Source organism: Sebastes umbrosus, chromosome 14 (assembly GCF_015220745.1).
Source record: "Sebastes umbrosus isolate fSebUmb1 chromosome 14, fSebUmb1.pri, whole genome shotgun sequence".
Lineage (NCBI taxonomy): Eukaryota > Metazoa > Chordata > Actinopteri > Perciformes > Sebastidae > Sebastes > Sebastes umbrosus.
The window spans coordinates 28,701,303-28,728,858 of NC_051282.1; the positions used below are offsets into that span (position 1 = coordinate 28,701,303).

A 27,556-nucleotide genomic window follows, 5' to 3' on the forward strand; every position below is an offset into this window, starting at 1 on the left:
AAAAATAAATAAAATGAAAGAAAAAGAAAAAGAAAAAGAAATATAAAAAGAAAAAGAAAAAGAAAAAGAAAAAGAAAAAAGAAAAGAAAAGAAAAGAAAAAGAATACAAACAACCTCATATTTTTTTCCAATCATATTCATTTGTCTAAGATACTGAAATAATGTTCTGTAACACTCATTTAGTGAGTTCTTTTGTAGAATATCTATTAAATCGAAGTGTACTTTAATCTCTTTGAGATTCCAAAATAAGATATACTAGTTTATATGCTTTTAAAACAGAATTCCTGTCTTCTTCTTCTTATTATTCTTTTTCTTCTTCTTCTTCTTTAAGGTTTATTGGCGGTTGACAAACAACGATTTAGTACATTACCGCCACCAACTGGTATGGAGTGTGGATCATTCTGGCTAATAATTACTATATTACAAAAAAATAAATAAAAGAAAAAGAAAACAAACAACCTCATATTTTTCCAATCATACACTGTTAAGAATTTCCCAGTAAAATAACAGTAAAGAACTGGCAGCAGGGGTTGCCTTTATGTTACTGTAAAATAAACATTATTATACTGTCGCTGAAATTTACAGCTTTGTACTGTTAATGAAAAATACAGTTTGAACTTTATTAATTTCACAGTATTTTACAGTTAATTTACTGTTTAAAGATACATTATATAGCTGTTTTTCACCTTTCTTTTACATTATCTTACTGATTTGTTTTAATGCACTATTTAGGTTGTATTTTTTACATACATTTTAATAAACATTATTTTTTGCCTAGATGAATAGACTTAGCAGGTTACTGACATAGGAACAGTCACACTAAATACAATTAAAGGCACTTGTTAGGAAAAAGGATGTAATAGACTTGTCGACACTTTTCCCAAATTGTCTGTCTATAGCTGGCTACAAGCACAGAATGCAAACCAGAACAACATGTGAGTGAAGAACAATAAAGCTAATTCACTGATTTTACAATCATGTACAATGTACAAGCCTCACATGAGCAGATCAGGTCCCAGAATTCAACAAATACTGCATGAAACTGTTACTGATGATACTTTAGACAGTTGATCAGCAGTAAAGTGATGTTTTTTAAGAATGCATTATAGTTCAGTTTAACAGGTTTTCTTTTGTATTAACAGTAAAGCACTGTTTTTAGCAATAACAGGTTAATACTGTTGAAATCCTGCTGTCAATTAACAGCAATTGTTTACAGTGTGGTAATGGTACTGTTGGACTAATGTTTAATTTATCTATTTCAAATTCTTTTGCTTTCTGGATCACTGTCCGTCTAAAGCTTTTCGTTTCCTTCTTTTCCCAGAACTCCTGTGTGTTTACATATTTGGATTTTACAGCATTATGCGCGAGGAACCAGCTGACCAATCAGAGCTCAGTGCGCGCCGATGATGTAGAATGTGTGCGCCTCGTGCATCAGCATGCGGGAGTTGAGGGATGTGTTGACTTCAGGCAGCGTGTGAAGCGAGAAATAAGTCATTTACATCACAACAGCTGCCAAAAACATTACGTTTTGGGTGTTTAACGCGAGCAAGATGGCGAATACCAACCTCCAGTTCAAAACAAAGTAAGTTTTTAACGTATTTGATGTGAAATCTGCAGACTTTGCTAGCTATCTGGCTAACACAAGCTAGGCTAAAACATGTCATTTAAAGTTATTAACTGTTATGTTTCTGTTATTCTGTTACAGTTATGTTGTTGACAGCAAGATTGAGCCGTTTTACAAAGGAGGGAAAGTGCAGGTGAGTTTTCTACCTTGTGTTTTGTGTTTAAAGTGTGTTTCAGTCGGCATTACATTAAATTCTCATGATTTTGTCAATCAGTTTGTTTCTAATTACTTCATATCATTGTTTTCTGTTTTAATTAGTGCTTCTTGAAAAGATTAAATGTATTGATCGCCCTAGGGGACACCTGTCAAAAGCACCCAAATGCAGCCTATGCATGTTATTTTTTCCCTTTTTATTTATTTTTACATTTTATTTTTATTTTTAGAGACATAATAAACAACAACAGAGAGAAAACACACACACACACACACACACACACACACACACACACAGAACTAAAATAAAATTACATAAAATAAAAATCCCACCCCAAACTAACAACAGACGCTGCTGTGTCAAAAGTGTGTTGCTGAAGTCAGTGTGCATTACATTCTCATGACTTAATGTCAATCAGTTTGTTCCTAACTACTTCACATCATTGTTTTCTGCTTCTTGAAAAGACCAGTGTATTGGACGTCCTAGGGGACACCTGTCAAAAGCACCCAATTGCACCCTATGCATGTTATTTTTTCCCTTTTTATTTATTTTAACATTTTAAAGAGACATATTAAACAACAACAGAGAGAACACACACACACACACACACACACACACACACACACAGAACTAAAATAAAATTACATAAAATAAAAATCCCACCCCAAACTAACAACAGACGCTGCTGTGTCAAAAGTGTGTTGCTGAAGTCAGTGTGCATTACATGAAATTATCTCATGACTTAATGTTAATCAGTTTGTTCCTAACTACTTCACATCATTGTTTTCTGCTTCTTGAAAAGACCAGTGTATTGGACGTCCTAGGGGACACCTGTCAAAAGCACCCAATTGCACCCTAGGCATGTTATTTTTTCCCTTTTTATTTATTTTAACATTTTAAAGAGACATATTAAACAACAGAGAGAAAACACACACACAAACACACACACACACACATACAAACACACACACACACACACACACACAGAACTAAAATAAGATTACATAAAATAAAAATCCCACCCCAAACTAACAACAGACGCCGCTGTGTCAAAAGTGTGTTGCTGAAGTCAATGTGCATTACATGAAGTTATCTCATGAATTTGTCAATCAGTTTGTTCCTAATTACTTCACATCATTGTTTTCTGTTTTAATTAGTGCTTCTTGAGAAGACAAATGTATTGGACGTCCGAGGGGACCCCAGTCACCAAATTGCAGTTTTCTTTTCCCTTTTTATTGATTTTTACATTTTAAAGAAACATAATAAACAACAACAGAGAGAAAAAATAGTCCTTGTATGTTAAATAGGTTGGTAGGATGAGGGTTGAAGGACTCCAGTGACTTAATATTGCACTGAACGTAAAAGTTGGGGACTTACAAGTGACATTTTGACCTTTTAGTCTCTAGTATGGGACCAGCTGGCCCTCAACCTCTCTCTCTGTTTGTTTGTTTTCCAGATCAGCAAAGATGAAAAGTTCATCTTTTGCACTTGTGAATCTCATGTCAACGTTTTGGAGATCAGCACAGGGAAGATCGTCCACAGTGTTGAGCATGTGAGTACTGAATTGAGCCATACATCAACATCAACATACAATAACAGGAACCCGTATCTCAAAGATATCTCAAATGTAAAGATTTGCTGCTTTGTTTTGTGTCACATTGTAAATTGTTAATTGGACAATCTGTGTTTCTCTGTCCATATTGTAATTGCAGGATGATCAAGAGGACATCACATCTTTTGCACTCAGCTGTGATGACGAGGTAAAGCAAACACCTCCCTGTCATTACTTCAATCAGACTTCATGGTGTGAGTTTGTATGCTTTTCTGTCAGCCTGTAAAAGAGTATTCAGTCTATGTGTTTGTCTCTGCTCCGTTTCCCACCACAGATACTGGTAACAGCTAGTAGAGCTCTGCTGCTGAAGCAGTGGGACTGGAGGCAGGCTCAGTGTACTCGCTCCTGGAGAGCCATTCACACTGTTCCTGTCGCCAGTATGACCTTTGACTCCACCTCTACACTCCTGGCCACAGGTCAGCAATTAATGACAATAAGTTGTGTCCCGTGTTTCTGCCTGATCTCTGCTACGTAGACATTGTACTCTTTTTTACAGAGTTTGTCTTCTTGTCTCGCAGGTGGCTGTGATGGCACCATAAAGCTTTGGGATGTGCTGAAGCAGTACTGCACCCACAACCTGAAAGGGTCGTCTGGCGTTGTACAGTAAGTTCAGATATCTATGAACAAGACATGCTTTGAATAATATATATTTATATATAGGCAGAAAGATGTTTTTTCGTTCAAAAACTTGTATACTCAGAGAAAGGACAAGATTAGTGGGGTTCAGTGTCTCACTCAAGGACACTTTGACATGCAGGCAGTAGGAGCCGGAGATCAAACCGCCAACCTTGTGATTAAAGGACGACCCGCTTTACCTACAGCTGCCCTCCAAATTCAGTATTAAAACATTGTGTGTGTTTGCAGCCTGGTCCAGTTCCACCCAGACATCAGCCGGCTGCAGCTCTTCTCCTCCTCTCTGGACTGTGGCATCCGGCTGTGGGACCTGCGCTCTAGTCAGTGTGTGTGTGTGCTGCAGAGCCACTACAGCGCCGTCACCTCGCTCAGCTTCAGCCCCGACGGAGACACCATGATCAGGTACGGTACCCTCAGCCACTCAGTGGATGGGCTGTTAGTCACAACATTTAAAGTTTTTAGGCTTCTAACGCCTTTCTTGTTCTTGCTGTAATTGTGTGCCAATCTTTATTTGTAGTTCTGGCAGAGACAAGATCTGCACAGTGTGGGACCTGAAGACTCGGAAAGCCAAGAGAACTGTGCCGGTCTACGAGGTAAGGCCGTGAAAACAGTGTGCTGAAAACTGGAAGATATTTCTTCTTTGCTTATAAAAGCTTCTTAAACGCTTCTAACCCCCTGACTGCTTTATTTGGCCTCCCCGCATCTCAGAATTTGCCCACTACGATACAGCACGTCAATGCTTTTACAACCCTCTTAGCCTTCTCAAATAGAAACACGCCTCCCCTCCAACTCATAACAGTTGGATCCAGAAAGTCATATATTGCTTACAACTTGAAAAGTTGAGATTCTCTCTGTAAGGATCTCTGGAATCCTTCTATAAAATGGTCTATATCAACGACCTCACTATTGCTCCTGATACTGACTGTGTTTCCTGAGCGGAGCTTGTGGGGCAGGGAGAGAGAGAGAAGACAGGGATCTTCACTACTCCTTTTCTACGACCCTCTTTATTTTTTTTATTTTTTTTTAAGCGAATTCCATTATTTGATTGGATTTTTTCTTTTATTATTTTTCTTTTCTTTTCTATTTATTTACTTTTAAAATTATTTAATATTATTACTTGTTTTATATATATATATATTTGTATTTATTTATTTATTTTCTTTCTTTTTGTGTGAGATGGGGGCGGAGGGGTGGTCCTTTTTCTGTTTTTATTTCATGTTCGAGTTATGTTCTACATTTGATAAGATAACCTTTGCCATGTCTGCAAAAAAAAACAATAAAAAAAGTTTGGATAAAGAACAATTTGAAGATATAGCAAATAAAAAACGAGAATGAGGAATATATAATAAATATCAAATAATGTTAGAAAAAGGTGGTATTCATTAAAAGCAAAATCATAAAAATTTGCTCTTTTGTACTCTTCATGCTGGTTATATGCTGCAGCTTCATATCTCTGTATGTGTTGTGTTTGTCTTTGTGTGCAGGCTGTGGAGGGTGTCGTGCTGCTGCCTGACGATGAAGATTTGTCTGAGATTGGAGTGAAGAGCGATGACTTGCATTTCATCACAGCCGGCAGCAAAGGTTCGCCTCGTGAATTGTCCCGAACATCTAATCTGTGTTGCCGTGCACGTGTCCGGCACTTCCTCAGAGCTTTTGCTTTAAATGTCTCTCCCTTCCTCACCTGTAGGTGTGTTGCGAGTCTGGGAGGCCAGCACGGCGCGTTGCGTCTACGCCCAGACGCTCACCTCCACCCTCAGCGCTGTCTCTGGGGAGGAGGAAGAGAACGACGACGACCCCCGCAGTCTGACGCACCTCCTTCACCTGCCTGCCTCCTCCAGACTGGCCACAGTCACAGCAGAGCACAACATCGTGCTCTACCAGCTGCCGGCGCTCACCACACAGCAGCAGGTGGGTACCAAGGGGGAGGTTGATTTTTTTTAATGATTTATCAGGGCTGTAAAAGCCATAATAACGCGTTAATTTGTTTTAACGCCACTAATTTCTTTAAGGCATTAGCGCAACTTGCAATCGGAGGTTGTAGCGGGCTCAGTATTAAAGCTAGAGTGAAGATACTGGTATCATATGACACTAGCAAACCTAATGAATCTATTGGTATAGACTGTTATACTAGCTTGTCGAGAAGGAGGCTAAATAACGCTCCAAACTTATGCTAAATTTTGGCGAGGAAAAACTGTCATGGCCATTTTCAAAGGGATCCCTTGACCTCTGACCTCCAGATATGTGAATGAAAATGGGTTCTATGGGTACCCACGAGTCTCCCCTTTACAGACATACCCACTTTATGATAATCACATGCAGTTTGGGGTAAGTCATAGTCAAGTCAGCACACTGACACACTGACAGCTGTTGTTGCCTGTTGGGCTGCAGTTTGCCATGTTATGATTTGAGCATATTGTTTTATGCTAAATGCAGTACCTGTGAGGGTTTCTGGACAATATCTGTCATTGTTTTGTGTTGTTAATTGATTACCAATAATAAATATATACATACATTTGCATAAAGCAGCATAATTACCTACTCCCATGTTGATAAGAGTATTAAATACTTGACAAATCTCCCTTTAAGGTACATTTTGAACAGATACAAAATGTGTGATTAATCACGATTAAATATTTGAATCGATTGACAGCCCTGTTATTTAAACATAATGAATGGACACTCTCGTCTCTCCTCTCTCAGTTTGTGGGATACAACGACGAAGTGCTGGACGTGAAGTTTCTGGGTAAAGGGGACAGCCACATCGTGGTGGCCACCAACAGCAGCCAGCTGAAGGTGTTTGAGCTGCTCACCAACAGCTGCCAGATTCTCTACGGACACACAGGTCAGCCACCAGCAGAGGGCAGCATGTGTCTACGTATACCTACATGTGAAATTCATAGCAGTGTGTTTATTTGTTCACAAGAGGGCAGAAAGCTTCCACAGGAAAAAAAAATGTAAAGTTGTGTGATCAATATTTTTTTCTTATTTGATTCAGTTATCTGTCTTGTGTACATTTCAACACCATTACTGTGTCAGATAACTATTAATGTAGGTAAAATAGACATTGTTCAGTCTATTTTTGCAGTATTTTCTGTAGCTTCTAAAAGCTGCAGTAGATTTTTCATGACTTAGAGAGACCTGGGTGACTTTACTTACAATTATAGATTTACTGCCACACTGGTAATAATGACTAGTCTTTAAGAAAAATACATTTGCTTTGTATCGAGGCTGATTTGTATTGATATTATCAAATAAATAATAATAACCTTTTATTTGTAGAGAAAGTAGCTGACAAAAATGCTTTATAAGGAACAGCAAATTCAACTCAAAAGACATTTAAGGTACAGCTGAACTTTGGACGACCTGACGGAGACAACAGTGTCAAATTCAGACATTTATATTCGATACCGTGTGATCCCAACGTCGTTATGCTGTTGCATCACAAGTCTTGTTAGAAGTGGGAACCAGACATCAGATATCTTCCACAGAGATAAACAAAACATTCATTTTGGACCTGCCAACATTTTTAAAATGATTAATTCACAGTCATAATATATGGAGGAAAAGCCATACTTTTATTCAGCACATTTCTAAAAGCTTTGTGGATGTATTTTTATTTTTTTTAATATTCATCTTCATAAAAATGTTATAAATATAACCTTTTAAATAATTAAAGAATAATGTAAGAATTAAAAAATATTAAAATAACGCAGCTATCTAAGAACACAGGAACTAGAAACTAGGACAGACATTAGTCAGAGGAGGAACCACCAGCATCCAAAGAATTCAGATCTGTCAACACAATCATGTTATCTCCGGTGTATTTTGAAAAGTGACTTGCCGAGCAGGTTGGGGAAAGAAGATAATGTTCTCTGGCATTCAATGCTATTTTTATCTGTTCATCGCCCACAGATACCGTGCTCTCATTGGACGTGTTCAAGAAGGGTTTTCTCTTTGCGAGCTGCGCGAAGGTGAGCAAACACACGTCTCCTCACCCTCCAGCGATGCTGCACACAAAGAGCAGGAACTAAGGAAACAATGAACACGGAGTGTCAACACACTCTACACATGTTCTTTTCTGTTACTAGTAGATTATTAAACAAATGAATGAATTATTAAACCCCAATTCAGCAAAAACACAAATACACCGATCAGCCATGACATTAAGACCAATGACAGGTGAAGGGAATAACATTGATTATCTCGTTACAATGGCACCTGGCAGTGGGGGGGGGGATATATTAGACAGCAAGTGAACATTTTGAACTCTGAACTTTGTGTTGGAAGCAGATAAATTGGGCCAGCGTAAGGATGTGAGCGACTTTGACAAGGGCCAAATAGTGATGTCTAGACGACTGGGTCAGAGCATCTCTAGAACTGCAGCTCTTGTGGGATGTTCCCGTTCTGCCGTGGTCAGGATCTACGTACCAAAAGTGGTCCAAGGAAGGAGAACCGGTGAACCGGCGACAGGGTCAGACCCGGGGCTCATTGATGCACGTGGGGAGAGAAGGCTGGCCCGTGTTGTCCGATCCAATAGAAGAGCTACTGGAGCTCAAACTGCTGAAAAAAGTTAATGCTGTTTCCGATAGAAAGGTGTCAAAACACACAGTGCATCGCAGTTTGTTGTGTACGGGGCTGCGTAGCCGCAGAACGGTCAGGGTGCCCCGTGCTGACCTAATGTTATGGCTGATCGGTGTATATATATATATTTATTTACTTACTAGACAGCGCACATTAATCAACATGTTAGTTTTCACCTCAATGGAAATGTGCCAGCTCATTTTCACCTGTAGGTTATTACAAATGAGTTGCCTAATGTTATCAATGCTATGCACTACACAATACAATGCAGGAATAAACACATGATTATAAAGTAGCAGATATATAAACAATGAGTATGTAAAAGCAGTGCCAGATATGAGGTAGTGTGATTACTCATGATTGTTTTGCTTTAAGCCATCTCTGAAATGTATTGGGTAATGAGTGCCGTCTCATTTGCGTGTTGTGTGTCTTTGTCTTTAGGACAGGTCAGTGCGTGTGTGGCAGATGGACAGCGACAGCGGTCAGGTGCGCTGTGTGGCTCAGGGCTCCAACCACGCCAACGCCGTAGGCTCCATCACCTGCTCCAGGTAACATTACCTGTTTCTTTTAATCAAAGCGTCCCGACGCAGGCAAAGAGTCTACTAAATGATTCTCCCATCTTTGTGTCCAGGATGAAAGCGTCTTTCGTAGCGTCTGGCAGTCAGGACTGTACCGTGAAGGTGTGGGATCTGCCGGCAGACTTGTCTACGACAGAGGCGGAAATACATCAGCTGACCCCCCGCGCCACAGAGAAGGCACACGACAAGGTACGAGAAGAAGAAAAAACCCTGCGACCACGTGTAGCTGATAGCATGCATAGCATAGAAGACGCGTGACGGGACAAGTCAGAGCTAAACAAAACATAATTCCTAATTTTCTATTTTTTATTTTTTATTAAACCTTTATTTAACCAGGAGTAATAACTCATTGAGATTAAAAATCTCTTTTCCAAGAGTGTCCTGGCCAAGATAGGCAGCAGCACAGTTACACGGTTGCAGACGTAAAACAAGTCTTTTAGGAGCACTTTTAAAGACATTCAGTGAGACCAGCTCTGGAAGTTTGCAGTTCTCCTTCATTAGATGACGCATGATCATTAATTTGAGATTGATGTTTCATGATATGTTTGCCAAAAGCGATCCTATGGGTAATCAACTCGCTTTCAGTCATATGCAAATGTGAATAAACAATTCCTGATGATAATAAGTAAATTAAAAAGGTGCGTCAGGGTGTGTCGGCAACTTATGGCAAAGGGAAAGATGTTGTTGTGATTGCCCAGTTGTCAAAGCTTTGTTCACGTTTGTACATTTGTGGGTGTTTGACAGCTTGAAGTATGAGTCATTGATCGTCTCAAATACAAAGAGGTGATGATTGAAATTGTCTGGGGAGACAGAGGTGCTCCTTACTGTACTTACATCTTTTATCAATCAAACGAGTTGGAAGTATGACACATTTAATCCCTTTTTTTTTATTTTTCTCACCGCTCTTTGACAGCTTTTCTGAAATTTGAAGAAAGGTTGTTGACACGTCACGCCATTGTCATAAGGACTTTCTCACGTACTAACTCACACCTCAGCTAATCCCTTTTTCTTGGGAATAGCGGTGGAAAGTCATTGTTAACATTTACACAAGGAACAAGATCCAATCAGGTTATGGCTGATTCATTTTATTTATTTTGTCAGAGCATTTGGACCGATACAGGAAGAGAAAAGACTCTGTAAGGAGAGTGCATAGTTTTTCCTCACAGTGCAAATGTGTCTGAATTAGACAAATAGTCCAACTGTTTGCAGCTTGTAGAAGCTTTTTATTTTAGTTTAAGTTTTAGTCCGTCACTTCATGCTTTCCTCTCGCTGTGCTGCTCCACACAACATACGTTTCTCGTCTGAAACCTGTAGTTCAAATGAACACACGGTTAAAATCCAGTGAGGATTTGCTGCTTTTGAACAAACAAAAGACATTTAAAGGTGTCACTTTGAGCTCTGAGTAATTGTGATGAGGAATTTCTCAGTATTTTCATACGTTTTATAAACCAAACAAGAAATAAATTGAAGAGTAAAATTCTGCTTAAACATTAATAATAATCTAATGATATACTTTATATTGGTATATCATTAGATCATTTATCTACTTATTTTTGATAATTTAAGTACATTTTCCTGTTAATACTTCCATACTTTAACATTTTCTTTTTTTTTTTTTACTTGTAATGGAGTATTTTCAGTTTGGTTTAGGTACTTTAACATTAGAAGTTCAGCTGAAAAAATGTGTTTCTGTATTGATTACAGTTTGTCTAAAGCCTCACCATTACAGATCAGAAGCAGATTATTTTTTTTGTTTGAATGCCATTTAATAAATGAGGTTACTGCAGAAAGCCGACAGTAACCCGGTTACTAAAATGTTGCAGTTGGAAAAAGTAGAAATTGATGAGAATATTTCATGAAAAAGTAAATTATCATTAAATAACTCCAATATTGCACAAATCTTTATATATATATATATATATATATATATATATATAATAGTTTAACAAAGCTTTGAAGTGAAGAATTTTTTTTGTTTTTGTTTTAAAGAGTATATTTATTGATTTCAAAAGGGTCGAACAATCAAGGATTAAGGAGCATAATACAAATATGTACCCTTTTATCCAACTCACCCTCAACACAGAACACATTCTCCACACATGAGAGCTAAAAAACTAAGTGAAATAAAATATATAAATAAACAATAAATAAAATATGTAAATAAACAATAAATAAAATAAAAATATATAAATAAACAATAAATAAAATAAAAATATATAAATAAACAATAGATCAAATAAAATATATAAATAAACAATAAATAAAATTAAATATATATAAATAAACAATAAATACAATAAAACATTTATAAATAAAATAAAAAATATGTAAATAAACAATAATAAATAAAATAAATATATACATATGCGCATACATACACACGTGTATATATACATAGACAAAATTAAATAATAAAAAAAAACAGGAAGAGAAGGTTTTTGCAAATATATATAACAAGGGTATTTAGGCATGTCAAACACTAGAGACTACGTGACTGGTGTGTTGACTGTATTCCAACTTAATCAGAGCACACAAGGCCAAATTGCCTCCGAAGTTACAACATGATCGGTTGCCAACAAGCAATGTAGCATTTAAAAGCCAATTTGACTCATGGGATTACGCGGCTGCAGAGTGACTGTAGGGGAAGCACCTAAGTGAATAGTTGGCATTATTTTTCATTGGCTCGACAGGCATGCCCAGAAGTGACACACACACGTTTTTAGGATTCGCACTCTCAATTGCTCACGCACACACACACACACACACACACACACACACAGGTGGAGTCAGTCAGGTGAGTGAGTGTCTCTGTAAACAGTTCATGCAGGGTGACTCAAGGAAGTGCAGACAAATGTCCTCGTTAGTGGAGCTCATTACCGTCAGTATAATTTCAACACACTGTTAATTCCTCCTGCACATGCATGACTCACTCTAGATGTAACAAACTGTACTACAATCACCAATCTCTTAATTACTTGACCGGTCTTTTGTTGTCATGTGAAACGTCAGTGTTGTCCGAGGAAGTGTTCTTATCGAAGAAATGTAATTTTCCATCTTGTACACCGTGTCCTGTCCAACGCCTTTTTTTTCTCCATCTTGTTTCTCAACACCGTCCGTCTCTATTTGCAAACTTGTTATTCCTCGTTTCCTCATCTCCTTCCCTTTGCTTTCCTCCAGGACGTAAACAGCGTGGCGGTGTCGCCCAATGACAAGCTGCTGGCGTCGGGCTCCCAGGACCGCACGGCCAAGCTGTGGTCGCTGGCGGGTGAGGGGGACCTGAGCCTGCTGGGGGTGTTCAAGGGCCACCGTCGCGGCGTCTGGGCTGTCTGCTTCTCTCCCGTCGACCAGGTGCTGGCCTCGTCCTCCGCAGACGGCGCCACCAAACTGTGGAGCCTGCAAGACTTCAGCTGCCTCAAGGTGGGCCACGGGAAGTGTGCACGTGTCACAGAGGATCATTTATCACAGAGTATGATAAGTGATTGTGTACGTTAGCTGTGTCTGTGTCAGCTGATTTTGTCTTCCCTCAATTAACCTCAACGCTCACCGACGGCCCCAAACTGACCGACCGTCTTGTGTCAGGGCCTTTTAAAGTTATATTCCCATAGCGTACTGTAATTTTGATGTGGTTATTTGTTTTTTAGACATTCGAGGGTCACGATGCATCAGTTTTGAAGGTCGTCTTCGTGAGCCGAGGCACTCAGCTGCTCACCAGGTAACCCCACCTCCCCTCTCATGCAAAGCTTTTCTCCATAAAATTACACTTTAAAATATGATCTTCTTGTTTTCAAGATTCAAGAGTTTTATTTGCATTAAGTACATTGTAATTCTGAGCAGTTTACACTGAGTGAATTTTGAAAAGTAGAAAAAGCACAAGGTAATTACAGTACAAAATAAGTAGCACATTCAACTGAACACAATAAATAAATAAATTATTAAAACATAAAGCGCCCTCAGTGTAGTCAATAAATAAACTGAACTACCCTCTGCATAGGAACGATACCCCCAGAATACAAATATACAGCATATGCTCCATGACCATATTAAAAGTAGCTCTCATAAAAATATAAAAAAATATATAATTAATATATTTCAGAGGATTGCACAGTGGTAGGCAGCATACTGCACAGCATTTCAGTCCATTTGGTTCAGGTGTACTGCGTGTCAATAACGGTACCGAGGTGAGGTCTGAGGTATTTGTGTCCCTCTTTAAAGTCCTTTGCTACCAGTCTTATTGTAGCTGAGAAGAAGCTGTTGTGAAAACGTGCTCTTTTTGCGTTCATTTGAAAACACTATGCAGAGGAAATTTCTTTTAAAAACAGCCTCACATTGTGTTCGGTGCATCAGGAAAAACTGAGCTCAAAACCCTCATGTGTGCTTATCATCTTATCATCCGATGTCTGATTGTCATCAGTCCATTTCTGGGAATCTAAACACCGTTTGTCACGCTTACCTGCTAATAAGATGACAATTTTCTGTTGTCTTGGTGTTTGACTGAAGACGGCAAACTTTTAAAAAATTATATTAAATCACCAGTGTGTTAGGAAGACACAAACAGTAGCTGTGTCCTGTTTCCATACGTAATACAAATTTTATACAGGATATACTAATCGTTATAGTATACTGTTTTTTCAGTTAGTATACAAGAAATCAACTTTACTGTTTTATACTAACAGGAAATTATACAATATGTGCGCTGAGCAACTGTGACTTTATGATGTCAGTTAAACTTAATGAAGAGACAGTAAAATATTTAAGTTATTTTTTATTCCTGGAGCTGTTTCACCCCCATTCACAATTATTTTTTTCCAACTGTGAGTACCTCCTCCTTTTCCTTTGAGCATTGCATTGTGGGAGAATAGTGCACATCCACTACACATGAAAAAAATAGTTTGCTTTATTTTTAGTCTGCTGCAACTAAGGTTTATTTTCAGTATTTATTAATATGCCAATTTTATTTTCGATTAATTGATTAATAATTGGTCTGTAAAATGTCAGCAAATAGTGAAAGATGATTTGAGAACCCGAGACTTACTGTCCAGAAGTCAACAATACTCTGTTTGAAATGATATAAAACACAGAAAAGCAGCAAATGTTCACATATCAAAATAGTTGCAGACTAATTTTCTGTTGATCAACTAATCGATTCGTTGTCTCTGCCTCATCATTTCTCCAGTATGAACACACAATACACTCAAAACCTCCTTAGTATTAGCATGTGGTGTGGATTTGGCACACAGCTTTCGTGTTTGAATGAAACAGTTGACACACACAGAGTTTGTATCTCAACTCTCCTGACCGATGCTCTGTCCTCAGTGGCTCCGATGGTTTAGTAAAGCTGTGGACCATAAAGACCAACGAGTGTGTGAAGACGCTGGACGCTCACCAGGACAAAGTGTGGGGTCTCCACGCCAGCCGCAAAGATGACAAGATGGTGACCGGCTCAGCAGACTCTAACATCACCGTGTGGGTGGTAAGTGTGATTTGATTGATAGTCACCTGTGGAACACAACAGAGGATAATGAATGACTTCTAATTATAGCAGTTGTAGGTCGGGGCATTTTGAGGAGGAAGTATAGGAGGAAGATGAAAAAAGGAATGCAAATGAAAAGTACAGGGCTGTCCGTCATCATTACTCCTTTAAGGCTTTAGCACGTTCGTTCTGCCTCGATCAGGCCTCGAACTCACAACCTCAGACACCAAGAACACGTCACTATAGTGGTGAGCTTACTGCCCTGGGCAAAACTACCACTTCATACTATGACTGAGGTAATCACCAGGGTTGCATGTACTTCATCTAGACAACACAGATATGTCACTACTTTATTTTAATAAAGATTGACTGATCCATAAGTGACAAGCTGATGTTTAAAAATGCTTGATTTCCATTGACTGCAACGGTTCACATGAGGATAAAATTCAAAATATTGTCAAAAATACAGTTTTTGAGATAAAATTCTGAAATGTACCACCCTACATCTACCATGACCTCAACATTATGTCATTTATTTTCGTGAACATCGGAGCTTTATTTAGCTGTGTACAGTACTGTTTACACTAAAACAGTTTGATGCACAGTGGGCTCAATTTTTGATAATTCCAAAATCTGTCTGGATGGTTTGTGGAGGAAAGTCTGAAGATTGCAGCAAGTTTGGTGTCAATTGAGCACAAAAAAAATGAGAGGAGAGATAGGTTTAATAAGTTTTACAGTTTTTGAGAAAAACTGATTGATGAACTTTATAATTCCTGCCAGGTTGAAGCATCTGAACATTTCTGCTCTCACTTGAGCTACATTTTGGTGGAAGATGTAAAGTTGTAGCACGTACGGGACCATGAAGAAGTTTAGCATAGGACTGTGCAAAGTTTGGTTTATTTTCATGCAAGGGAAGGCAGATTTCCTAGAAAGAAGAAGAAGAAGAATATTGACAAAAACAAGAAGGAGCACAGCTGCCCGGCCCCTAATAAGAGAACAAAAACAACGAGTTTTTCCTGTCTTGCTATCTGTTTTTTCTCTCTACAAACAAATCAGAAATCTATATATATTTTGAAAACAATGTCTGGTAATCTCTTGACACTCGAGCTTGTTTTGTCAGTGTTTGCATCGAGCTAGTACGGAGGTGACGTCAGCTAAAGACTTTGATCTTTGTGACTAACCTGCTGAAGAATACTTTAGCAAAATATTTACTCCGCATCTTGTCTAGTTGCATATTTTTAGCTGACCTTTCACGAACTGTGACCTCTCTCTTCTTTCGAGGTAAAATGAGGAATTTCCCCCGCAGGGATACACGTATAACCACGTGTTTTTTTTGTCCGCTGCTAGGACGTGACTGAAGTGGAGCTGGCAGAAGAGCAGGCCAAGCAGGAGGAGCAGATACTCAAGTAAACTACACTCATAACATTCAGAGATAAACAGATGTGACAGAGGAGGCCGATGTCATTCATCCTTTTGTCCTCTGACTGATCACCCAAACTGAAGGTCAGAGGTCTTGGAAGAATGACTTTGGTCCCCCCTTGTTGCGACACCCTGTCACCTGATAAATAAACACAGACTGTGTTAGGCTAAGGTGGACCTCACTGGGTCCCAGTTCAGGCCTGACAAAGGTCAGTGAGTTCTAATAAGGAGGGAATTTCAGATCTCAGACAACTGATTATATGTGGTTAATGAATATACATGTTTGCTCACTGATGCACTCAGACATAAGTGTTTATTTTGACGCCAGCCTGGGTAACAAATCAATTGTTATCAGGCAGGATTTCTTGGAGTAAAAGATGCTGGAACACTTTGTGATTGTAGTGAAAGAAATTGATATAATCAAGACATTTTTATTTGAAAAGCAGTTGTTTATTTATATACATTTGACTTTGTGTATTTGATAGGAAAGTTGTGGTGTACTAGGAGCCAACACCCAACTTGAGGCACACCTACTAGTTAATGTGATCGATTTATAGATCTGTCAAACCTTTAATGTCCGGTTTCCATAGTCGAGGAACTACATTTTTGTCTTTCATTTTTGTGGTCATTCCCCTTTGAGCTAATTTTCTGCCAACATTGAGGATCATTATGCAAATATTTCTGCATGTTTCTGTGTATGAACATGTGTGTTTCTTGTGTCTGAAGGCAGCAGGAGTTGTCCAATCTGCTCCATGAGAAGAAGTACTTGAAGGCCCTGGGTCTCGCCATCTCGCTGGACCAGCCTCACACCGTGCTCACTGTGATCAAAGGTACTTTGTGCTACAACTCAGTGTACACATGTTTTTTATTCTGTAGTGTTTGTCCCACATTTGTATCTCCTCTGTACACACTACATCTCTGTCCTTCATTGTTTCCCCTGAGGTTATCTCGTCAGTCTGTTGTCTCTCGTTGTGGGAGAGACGACGAACAGTTGAGTCACTCGAACATTGATGCCCCCTCATTTGCATAATGAGGCAGAAATGCATAAAGAAATGTAAAAAGAAAAGACTACAGAAATAAATAAGTTTGGGGAAATAAATAAGGGGTGAAATGCAAAGGGAAAATTCTGCATAAATAAATAAATACATACATTTAAAAATAAATATAAAATAAATAAATACATTTAAAAATGTATAAAAATAAATAAGGGAATTAATACAAAGATATATAAAGAAGCAAATTAAAGACTACAGAAATAAATAAGCTTGGGGAAATAAATAAGGGGTGAAATGCAAAGGGAACATCCTGCATAAATAAATAAATACATTAATTTAAAAGTAAATAAAAATAAATAAATACATTTAAAAAATAAATAAATAATAAATAAATACATTTAGAAATTAATACAAATAAGTGAATAAAAGGGAAAATTAAACAGAAGAGTAAATAAATAAGGGAATTAATATAAAGATAAATAAAGTAGCAAATTAAAGACCACAGAAATAAATGAGTTTGGGGAAATAAATATGGGGTGAAATGTAAAGGGAAAATCCTGCATAAATAAATAAATACATGCATTTAAAAATAAATATAAAATAAATTAAAAATAAATGAATACATTTAAAAATGAATATAAATAAATAAATAAAAGGGGAGAATTAAACAGAAGAGTAAATAAATAAGAAATATACAGAAATATCAATTTATGTCAAATTTGATCAATTAATTATTCACTACATTTATTTTTAATATTATTTTTGCTGCATTTAACGATATATTTATTTATTTATCAAAGTCATTTATTTATTTATTTTTTATTTTGGTGGGTTCCGTCCTCCATACACGAGAACCTATACTTCAGTCGATGCCAAAATTCTGAAAACGTGACGGTATTCGTTTTTCTACATTACCACATGAGCGTGCTGAGCTAATTGAAGTTGTGGTTTTGCTTATTTGTGCTTTACGACCGTGAAACAATCCAAAAATAACATTTTACGTCTCTGGCTCACTGCCTTGTTTTTCACTAATGCCGCTCCCTCTCTTCAGTCACTGAATAGCTCGCTCACCATCGCTGCGCTCTCTCTCTCTCTCTGTCTCTCTGGGCTCGTTGAGCCGAGGAGTGGCCACCAAGATTCCACAATGTTCATGCTCTTTTGTCCCGTCTCATGACAAACCTTTCAAAACCAATTATTGCTTTGACGTTTCGTTAATCTTAGGCTGAATAGCCATCATGTTCCGAAAACACAATTGCAGGTAACACTAGACAAAGAGGTGTCTGGGACATATTACAGACTGATTATGATACCATAAGTGTTAGTACAGTTATGAAACCTTCTTCTTCGTACATTTTCAATAAAGCTGACACTTTGCTATTGCAAAGTAAAAGCCAGTTAAAGTCCAAAATCTTCACTTTTAAAGAGAGATACAAGCAATAAAAAGACTGACATTAAGTGTAGGGTTTCTTTAATGTGCAGTTTTGCGGGGGGAGATCCGTACAGGGGTCACCCAAAGGGCACATGCGTTCTTAGTTATGTCTGCGTAATGGCACCTACTGTAGTTATGCAACAATATGAACTGAGCCAATCCATGATGTGTACATGACAGTTTTCCCATCAAGGTCATGTTTCTAATCCTAAATGAGCACGCCAGTGATAATTATATAATTATATATAATTATATGATTATATATAATTAAATATAATGAAATACTTAGATATGTTTGTTACTTTTTTAAATTCTAAGGAACACCACATGACACTGTGCCGTAGCTACTCCAAAGGCTCTCAAATGCTTTCTGTTTCTGTGAAATAACACGGAACGACATCACAAACTAAAGAACCAAAAATGTAGCTACATACTTCTGTCTCGTTTCAGAAATTATTCTTTTATCCTACATGAACACGTTTAATAATGTTTCAACCAAAAATAATAATCGACACAAACCCAGCCACCATTGCAAATGTAACATGAACAAATGTGTCTCAACCACTGACGGTCTGCTGTCTTTGACATGTTGACCTCTGTTGCTTCTAGCAATCCGTCGGGTGGAGAATAGCTGCGAGCTGTTGGAGAAGACGGTACTGAAACTTCGAGTGGATCAGAAAGGTAACAGATCAATAATGTCTTTCAACCTTTCCTGGGCTGGCCTCGACTAAACAGATTCTTAGTCGACTAAGGGTGCTTTCACAGCTACAGTGTAGTCCGTATGGCTAGTTCGAATCAGATGGAAATTACACCTTTGGTTCGTTTTCACGGTAGACACTTATTTCCAAGGAACTTATGAGCACATTTCTGGTAAACACAAGCTCTAAAGTGGCACTTTTGTGTGATTCATGGTGGAGAAACTCAGTTTCTGTTGATTAAATCAACTCAATCGATTAGTCAACAAAATTGTTGGAGTGTCAGGGCGCTTTCACAAGCCAACATTTAGTCCGCGGGCGTAGGTGTGACGTTAGTGACGTTTATAAAGTAATTTGAGATAAACTGGAGGAGAAGGGATTCGTGTGCACAGTAGATCAGTGCCAATTATATCAAAGTCCGCGATTCTCATCATAGAAGTGGCAGCACTCGAGACGAAAAAGATAAAATCGCTCCTTCGTACACACCCCTCAGCAAATACATGTTTTTATTTGGTCCGCTTTAACTCATTCAGCAATGAAAAAAGCATTAAAAAATGACTAATCGACTAAGAGGGGGCAGCCATAAACCTTTCTAATGATGCAATACAGAAACGAGAATCGTCCAAAAGTGAAGTAGAAGTAGTTAAAATAGATTAAGAGTAATAGAGTGCTCCAGCGATGATGTTTTTGTAGGCCAACCAGGAAGTTAGCATCGTCCTGGGTTCCCTCGACAAACATTTATGATACTTACACGTTTTGTTCAACAAGATAATCTCCACAAATCAACACTTTTATGATTTTTGAAGTGTAAATGCAATCGACAGAAGTAAAAAGCTAACGTTAGGCTATAAAGGAACTTCACCAGGGTTGCATGAGCGTGAGTATAAACAACGAGGCTGTAAAGGCGGAGGAGACGGCGTGATGACATTTAGTCATTTAGCCACTTGTTAGCAACCGCCTATTTTAAGACACACAAAGGCTTCAAAATTTACGAGTGGGGTATTCATTTATATATCAATATAGAACAAAACATTAAAATCTCTTCAGCTTGGGTTAACCACAGACCTTATTTCAGGCATCTAACTAAAAACGCATTGACTTCCAGACGAGGGAACCAGAAGTGCTAAAATACTAACTCATTTCCAGGTTTTAGGACTCATTCCTGTAGCTTTCTTTAAAGCCTGTCTCTTTTCGTATCTTTCTTCCCTCTCCACCTACACCTCCAACGCTGGCTGCTGCCCCTCTCGTTACGACTTCAACTCCTCTCAGAGTCGCTCCTGCGCTACTGTGCCGTGTGGAACACCAACGCCAGAAACTGTCAGGATGCCCAGGCCGTCCTGCAGGTGCTCCTCACACACCTGCCGCCTGAGGAGCTGCTGCAGTACCAGGGCGCCCGAGCCCACCTCGAGGGACTCATCCCGTACACAGGTCAGCGAGGGCATGTGTGGATGTGTGTTATATGCCCAATTGATTGTAAAATACACCCATTATGGAACTATATGCAAACAGTGCCACATCTTAGACATTGGATGAGTAGATAGAAATGATCATAAAATACACCAATCATAAAGAATAGTACACTGGTATTGGGGACATAATAAGAGTGACAGCATCAACTTGGTTGCAAAAGCAATAACAAGTGCGAAAGAAAAGTACACAATGAACTTTTAATTTAAAGACGTCTGCAGTCACAACACTCTGTTTTTACCCCCCTATTGTTCGATAGGTGTGTCATGATTCGGAAGTACACAGTGTGAGATATGAAATACAATGGTGCATAACCATTTACCATGAGTATATAATTAATGTACTTTACGACTGTGACCACAGGGTTTTGACTGTAGCACCGATATGACGCGTCTAAACTTTGTACATTCAGTATCACGCCATGTAAGCGTTTAGACTCATGGTTACTTAACAGGGTCACGGGGGATCATATCCGCCAACACGACACAGGTTACAAATATAACAACGAAGTTAGCTGCGAAAACCCGCTTAAAAATGGAAGGCTAATTTCTACGGAGGAGTGGACTGAGCTGTGGCCTTCTCCAGAAGAAAACCCACCTGCTAGATGGATGGATGGATAGAGAGATTGATTTTATTGATCCCCAAAAGGAAATTGCGGTATTAAAGCAACAATTTACATAGATCACAAAAAAATGTGCATCACTCACACAAAAAGACACAAAGTAGGTACGAAAAACACTGTATTTACACATCTTTATATAAATGTACATGCCAGCTACTTTAAACTAGATAAAAGAAATAAAAAAATACAATAAAATAGAATTAAAGATATATCTCTGCTGTGCAAATTGAAGTAGAATCAAATCGAAATAGGATCATTATCTCTATCAAATAAAAAGAAAAAAGCCAAACGAATAATCTTAACAAACAACACATGTTAAATGATGACTGTTTACTCTTCTCGTTCTCCCACAGAGAGACACATGCAGAGGATTGGCAAGTTGCTGCAGGCGTCCATGTTCTTGAACTACATGTGGCAGAAGATGAGAGTGGCCGGAGCACCATCCAGGTGAGAGACTGAGAACAGCCCTGCGTTAAAACAGCGTGGGGGCTGCGTTGGAGGGGGGGGTGTTGTTTATGATACCAGTGAGACAATGAGATATGAACAGATTTATACATTTAAAGGCTTATCAGACGCTAAAACGCTGCGCAGCGGTTTATAACATGATGCATCGACTACTGCCGTTCTCTTTATGTAGTCAGTCAGCCTACATACACAGCCGTATATAAATAGAAAAATGTTAATGAAAAATAAATAAATTAGTAATAATGATGATAATAATAATAATACCACAAATAATAAAAAATACAAAATAAACGAACGAACAAATTAAAAACAAATAAATAAATGAGTAGATTAAAATATGGACAAGTAAAAAATAAAATGATAATAATAAAAGAAATTGAAATAATAATAATTACGCTTATAAATCTAGATTTATAATGTATAGTGTGACTAGTGTACACCGGCACACACCACGCATATATACACATATTAACAATATTAACAAAACCGAAGCACCGATATCATCTAAGTGGATAAGTAGTTCGATAACCAAACAGAGAGATAGAGAGGGAACATTTCATGCATATCTGTAGGCTCAGAACGTATTATTACGGTGGAATTTCGTCAGCAGGCAACCTGTCAATATAGCTAATTAGCGGTTGCCAGTTGGAGTACAATTTGTCCAAGGTGCCTCTCATAGTGAACCTAATCTTCAGGAAAGACGAGACATCACATAACCAGGATTTAAATGAGGGGGGTAATAGGGATTTCCAGAGCAGAAGGATTCTCCTACGAGCGAGTAGGGGGATGAAAGAATATCAGTTGAGATGTTGTCGTCTGCAGATCTTCCAAAAATAGCTGCGTGGGGAGATGGTGTGATATTGCACTGTAGCACTTCGGAGATTACATGAAAGTTTGAATCCCAAAACCCGGAGCCAGCCTTCTTAATCAGTTTGTTCAGTTACTTGGTGTCACTGGCTCTGATGCTGCTGCCCCAACAGATGGCAGCACTTGTAACACACCAATTACCACAATACTGTATAGCTGAATTAACGTAATGAATAGGCAGTTACATGTGGTGGCTGCAACAGGTTCAGCAGCGGAGACGCAGCCTTATTAATTAACGACACTTAATTACCTACAGACTGGACATGAGCTGAACATGATGCAACGTGTAACTAGACACATTTAACCACTCTATACAGTAGACAATACCATAACAGAAATGTAGCAATATAGTCAAATATCAATGCACGTGAATAAAGACTATGGAGAGCCTGATATCAGTCCAGTAGCATGCTAATTAACATATACTGTAAGCACAGCACGGTACTTTTGAAGCAAGAGATAAACAAGCAAAGAAAGGAATAAACTGACAGTTTCTACATACAGTATAAGCCAAAGGAGAGCAAATAAGAAACCCCTTACTGTATGTCATGAATGCACAACAACACATGAATTAGCTCCCTCTACTCAGCCACATGCCAACTACTGAGCCTCTGTTTCCTCTGTTGCTTACTAGGGTATTAATTCAGTCAGCCAGCAGAGGGCGTATTTGGACTGTCACTACATACACCATAGAAAGGTGGGAATTAAGCCAAACAGTTATTATACCAGTAAGAACTTCCATACAAACGAATTCTGAACTTTCCATTATCATAGTCCTATTACAATCAAACTGAAACATGATACAGCGTGTGTATGTGTCATTGTGCATGCGTAACTGTTGGAAAGCATCAATAAGAGGAATCGATAGTCAGGTAATTGGACATCTAGGAACCAACGAGAACCGATTCTCTATTCCCATCACTAGCGTTTTCCCTGTCTGCCAAAGTGGCGGATGGCCTGACGATTTCAGACCCCGTCTCCACCGCCTCCACCTCTTCCCCCAGGATGGGAAATGGTGTTCAGATCAGTCCTGGTCCTCCTAAAGTCCACCACCATCTCTTTCATCTTGGCCACATTTAAGAGGAGGTGGTTGTTCCCGCAACACTCCACAAAGCGGTCCACCAGTTCCCTGTACTCAGTCTCCTCTCAACCCCCGACACATCCCACAACTGAAGAGTCACCCCTAGAATTTCTGCAGATGACAGGAGTTGTGCTGGAAATCCGAGGTATACAGTGTGAAGAGGAAAGGTGAGAGTACAGTCCCCTGCAGGGCTCCACCCTGCTCAGACAGGTTTGTCAGGTAGTCAATAATCTAGGAGGTCGTGGAGGTCGTCTACCTGCATCTTTTGGAGTTTCCCTCGCAGCAATAAGGGCTGGATTGTGTTAAAGGCACTGGAGAAATTAAAAAACATGATCCTCACAGTGCTGCCAGCTTTGTCAAGATACTCTAGGCTTTTCTTAATTCACCTATATTCTCCCTTAAGATGGGCATGCACTGCGCAATTTTAGCCTGTTTCCGGCCCGAATTTTGAGCCGCACGACTCATTTTAGAGTCGGACCGAATTTCAGCTTCGTCGGGCGTCGTTTGCCGTGGAGTGTACGGGGGGGGACCGAGGACAATGAATCAGAGCCACAAGCTGATTTATCCAACGTCAGCGCCTTTTTTCTCCTCTTTTTACAGTAATCAGAGCGTAGCTATCAAGATAAAATGTAGGCTACAATAGATATAGCTAGTAAAACGTAGCTAGCTTACCTCCAATTCTCTCTGAAAAATGGACAAGCCATAGAGTCCACGTCTTCCTAGCCACAGCGAGTCCATATATCATTACACCGCTGCCTCTTTCTTTAAACATTTCAGCAGACAGGATGTCACAGATGATCAAGGCAGCACATTTCTGCCTTGTTAGCATTCTGACCCGTACAGACTTCTGTTAGATAACAAACTTTACATGCCTTGAAGCTTTCAAATGAATCTTTATTGACAGCTGTCGAAAGCGAGAACGGTCCGCATGAGCCGACTGGACGTGTTTTTTTTAGTTTGCACGTACAGTGTGAGCACTCAGGTCTTGGCTGACGATCGGACCGTACAGAGTGAGCACATTCATCGTGAGCTTTGGGTTTACATTGTAAACGATCTACTCGTACAGTAGGAGTAGGAGTTACACAACAACATTTCTAAAATCGTACAGTGTATGCCTAGCTTTATCTGTGTTTTCTCTTGATCGTTCATGGGTTTAATTTAATCTCTTTGTAAAGCAGTTTGGTCAGCGTTTGTTGATTTCAATGTGCTCTATAAATTAACGTCACTTGACTGACTGGCTCCATTTGCAGTCTAACGCACTTTATTTGACCTTTCAGATTATAGACAAGAGCTCAGCAACTTCCTCGTCTTTCTCCAGTGACTACAGCAAAAAGTGCAATTCATGCTGAGTTCCTCACCTCTCTGTCTCCTCTGCTCGGTAACAGGGTATTGTCATTATGTGGGTTAAACGTGACATATGTAAACGATCATGTCAAGGTTTCCAAAGACTGTGGTCGTGTTGTTGTCTCACATGAATGTGAAAGAAGAGAAGGTGGCAGAGCAGCATTCTTGGTGTTAAGGCAGGAACGCTGCATCATTTGTCCTTTTCTGAATGAAGCTTTGACTGTTTACAAGAGCGTGAGAGATTTTGAAGATGAAACTAATACCAAAATACTTACTGTAAATGATATCTGGAAACAGAAACGTTATGAATGCATCTTTGAGGTTAACGTGTTGATTTGCAGTTCATGACTCTAATCCCTGTTGATGTATCCTGTCTAGCATGGACCAAGATGAGGAAATGGATACCGCTCCTCTTGCACAGCCTTTCTTTATGGTTGACAAGGAGAAAGGAATGGGCAGCGGCGATGAGGAGAAACGAGATGGAGACGACAGCGATGGCGGACAAGGTGAAGATTGCCAAGCTAAAGAACAAGAGGAGGAGGAAGGGGACGATGAGGTCAGTGCCACCAAGAAAGCCTCCGCCAAAGATGGGCGAGTAGAAAACGGAGAGAGCACCAAAACAAATGGCAACCACCACTCTGAAAGTGAGGAGGGCTCAGAAGAGGAAGAAGAGGACCAAACAGCAGTAAAAGTGATGAAATTTCTCCCAGTTTCTTCAATGCCACAATGCCAGGCTTTCACCAGCTGACAGGGATCTCCTATCTGATAACAGATGTCTCACTCCCGGAAGAAAATAACCCAGGAGGGAGTCTTCTTATCTCGGACTATTAGCTGGAGTGAAACACTGAATGTGTGGCAGGAAGAGACAGAGAGACAGGTGTGGAGTGATGATGATGGTACAGATAATAGATCTCTCTGTGCGTTCTCCCCCTATCTCAGCAGCTCGTAAAGACCCTCTGTCTTGTGCCAGTAACTGAATTGTGCTTCAGTTCTTCCATTCGGAGTTTGAAGAAGCCTGATTTCCTCAGACAAAGTGGACGTTAGAGAGAACAAGAGGAAAGGCTGAAGGAAGATTGAGCTACATAAACATTCAGGCACTGAGCCAGCGTTATCCTCCCCCACTGCAGATACAAGCACACATTGTCTGGCTCTGCAATGTTGCATAGTCCTGATCTACCGGCACGACCACAACAATAAAATAATGTTTTTTCTCTGTTTGAATGTCATGGCTACAAATGTTCGTAACATAAATAAAATAAACCTTTACATAATGATGCTCAATATTGTTTATCAGTTGCCCACCTAGCCATTCACTTGCTAAGTGCCTTAAAAATTAATTAATTGCTCAGTGAAAACGTAGGTTGTTAGGTGTGTTGATGTTTGGGATTTTACTGGAACTTAGCTCAGTAAAGCTCGGGTTGGGCAGTTATGAATCATTCGTTACTTAATCAGTCGAACAAACAACATAATGAAAGGGTTGCACAGAGGAGCTCGGGCGGTGCACGTTCGAATTTGTTACTTAATCAATGAAACAAACAACTTAATGAAGGGGTTAGATAAAAATTAAAGTTGATTACAGACTTTTTGGCACATGATCCAAAACTTTACAGGATCTAAATAATACTGCCATGCAGCTACTAACAGGAGTTTTGATAATGTAGATAAAGGATATTATAATACAATATTTTTTTCTGGTTTAAACCATTCATCTGCTTTTAACTGGGTAAGTTGATCGATGCTTGTTGTGGAATCCATCAACGAAATTAATCAGCAACTATTTTCATAATGAATAGTTTTTGGTTGTTTGTTTGTTTTTTAGCATAAATGCCAAACATTTCTAAGTTCCAGCTTCTCACTTGAAAGAATGTGCTTACGTTCTTTGTCCTACGGTATGGGACTTTCTTAGAGTTGAGTTTGCAGTAAACATGCTTTTGCAGGAAATAGAACAGCCTTCACACTCAAACATTTACTTTTGCTGCAGTCACGAGAGCAATTCAGTCTCTCTCTCAGTGCACTCAGGAGTTTCATTATTATGTAATGATGCTACCTATTGTTTATAAATTGGCCACGTAGCCATTCACGTGCCATTCAAGTGACCTCCTCAAAACTTAATTGCTCAGTGAAAACAGTGTCCCTGTTAGGTATGTTGAAGTTTAGGATTTTACTGGAACACAGCTCAGTGAAGCTCAGGTTGAGCACGTTCTGAAGAATTTGTTACGTAATCAATGAAACAAACAACTTAATGAAGGGGTTACATAAAAATAAGAGTTGATTACAGACTTTTTGGCACATGACGAAAACTTTACAGGATCGAAAAAACACTGCCATGCAGCTACTAACATAGATGGGATAATGTACAGTATATAAAGGATATTATAAGACAATATTTTTTCTGGTTTTAACCATTAATCTGCATTTAACTGGGCAAGTTGATTGATGCTTGTTGTGGAGTCCAGCAACAAAATTAATCAGCAACTACTTTCATAATGAATACAGCTTTGTTTGTTTTTTAGCATAAAT

The 27,556-nt window shown here is 39.0% G+C and overlaps 1 protein-coding gene across 1 annotated transcript; it reads left to right on the forward strand.

Annotated features, from left to right (window-relative positions):
• Nucleotides 1-1,386: 1,386 nt before the first annotated feature.
• On the forward strand, nt 1,387-26,317 carry tbl3 (transducin beta like 3). Its single transcript, XM_037792863.1, has 23 exons — nt 1,387-1,582; nt 1,706-1,757; nt 3,235-3,330; nt 3,491-3,538; nt 3,665-3,806; nt 3,909-3,993; nt 4,255-4,425; nt 4,541-4,616; nt 5,508-5,604; nt 5,711-5,931; nt 6,724-6,865; nt 7,936-7,994; nt 9,046-9,152; nt 9,236-9,371; nt 12,360-12,599; nt 12,824-12,894; nt 14,496-14,652; nt 16,000-16,058; nt 16,798-16,901; nt 19,105-19,176; nt 20,460-20,618; nt 21,633-21,726; nt 25,415-26,317. Exons 1-23 carry the CDS (start codon nt 1,551-1,553, stop codon nt 25,782-25,784), a joined length of 2,790 nt encoding a protein of 929 aa, XP_037648791.1. The 5' UTR covers nt 1,387-1,550; the 3' UTR covers nt 25,785-26,317.
• The last annotated feature ends 1,239 nt before the right edge of the window (nt 26,318-27,556 follow it).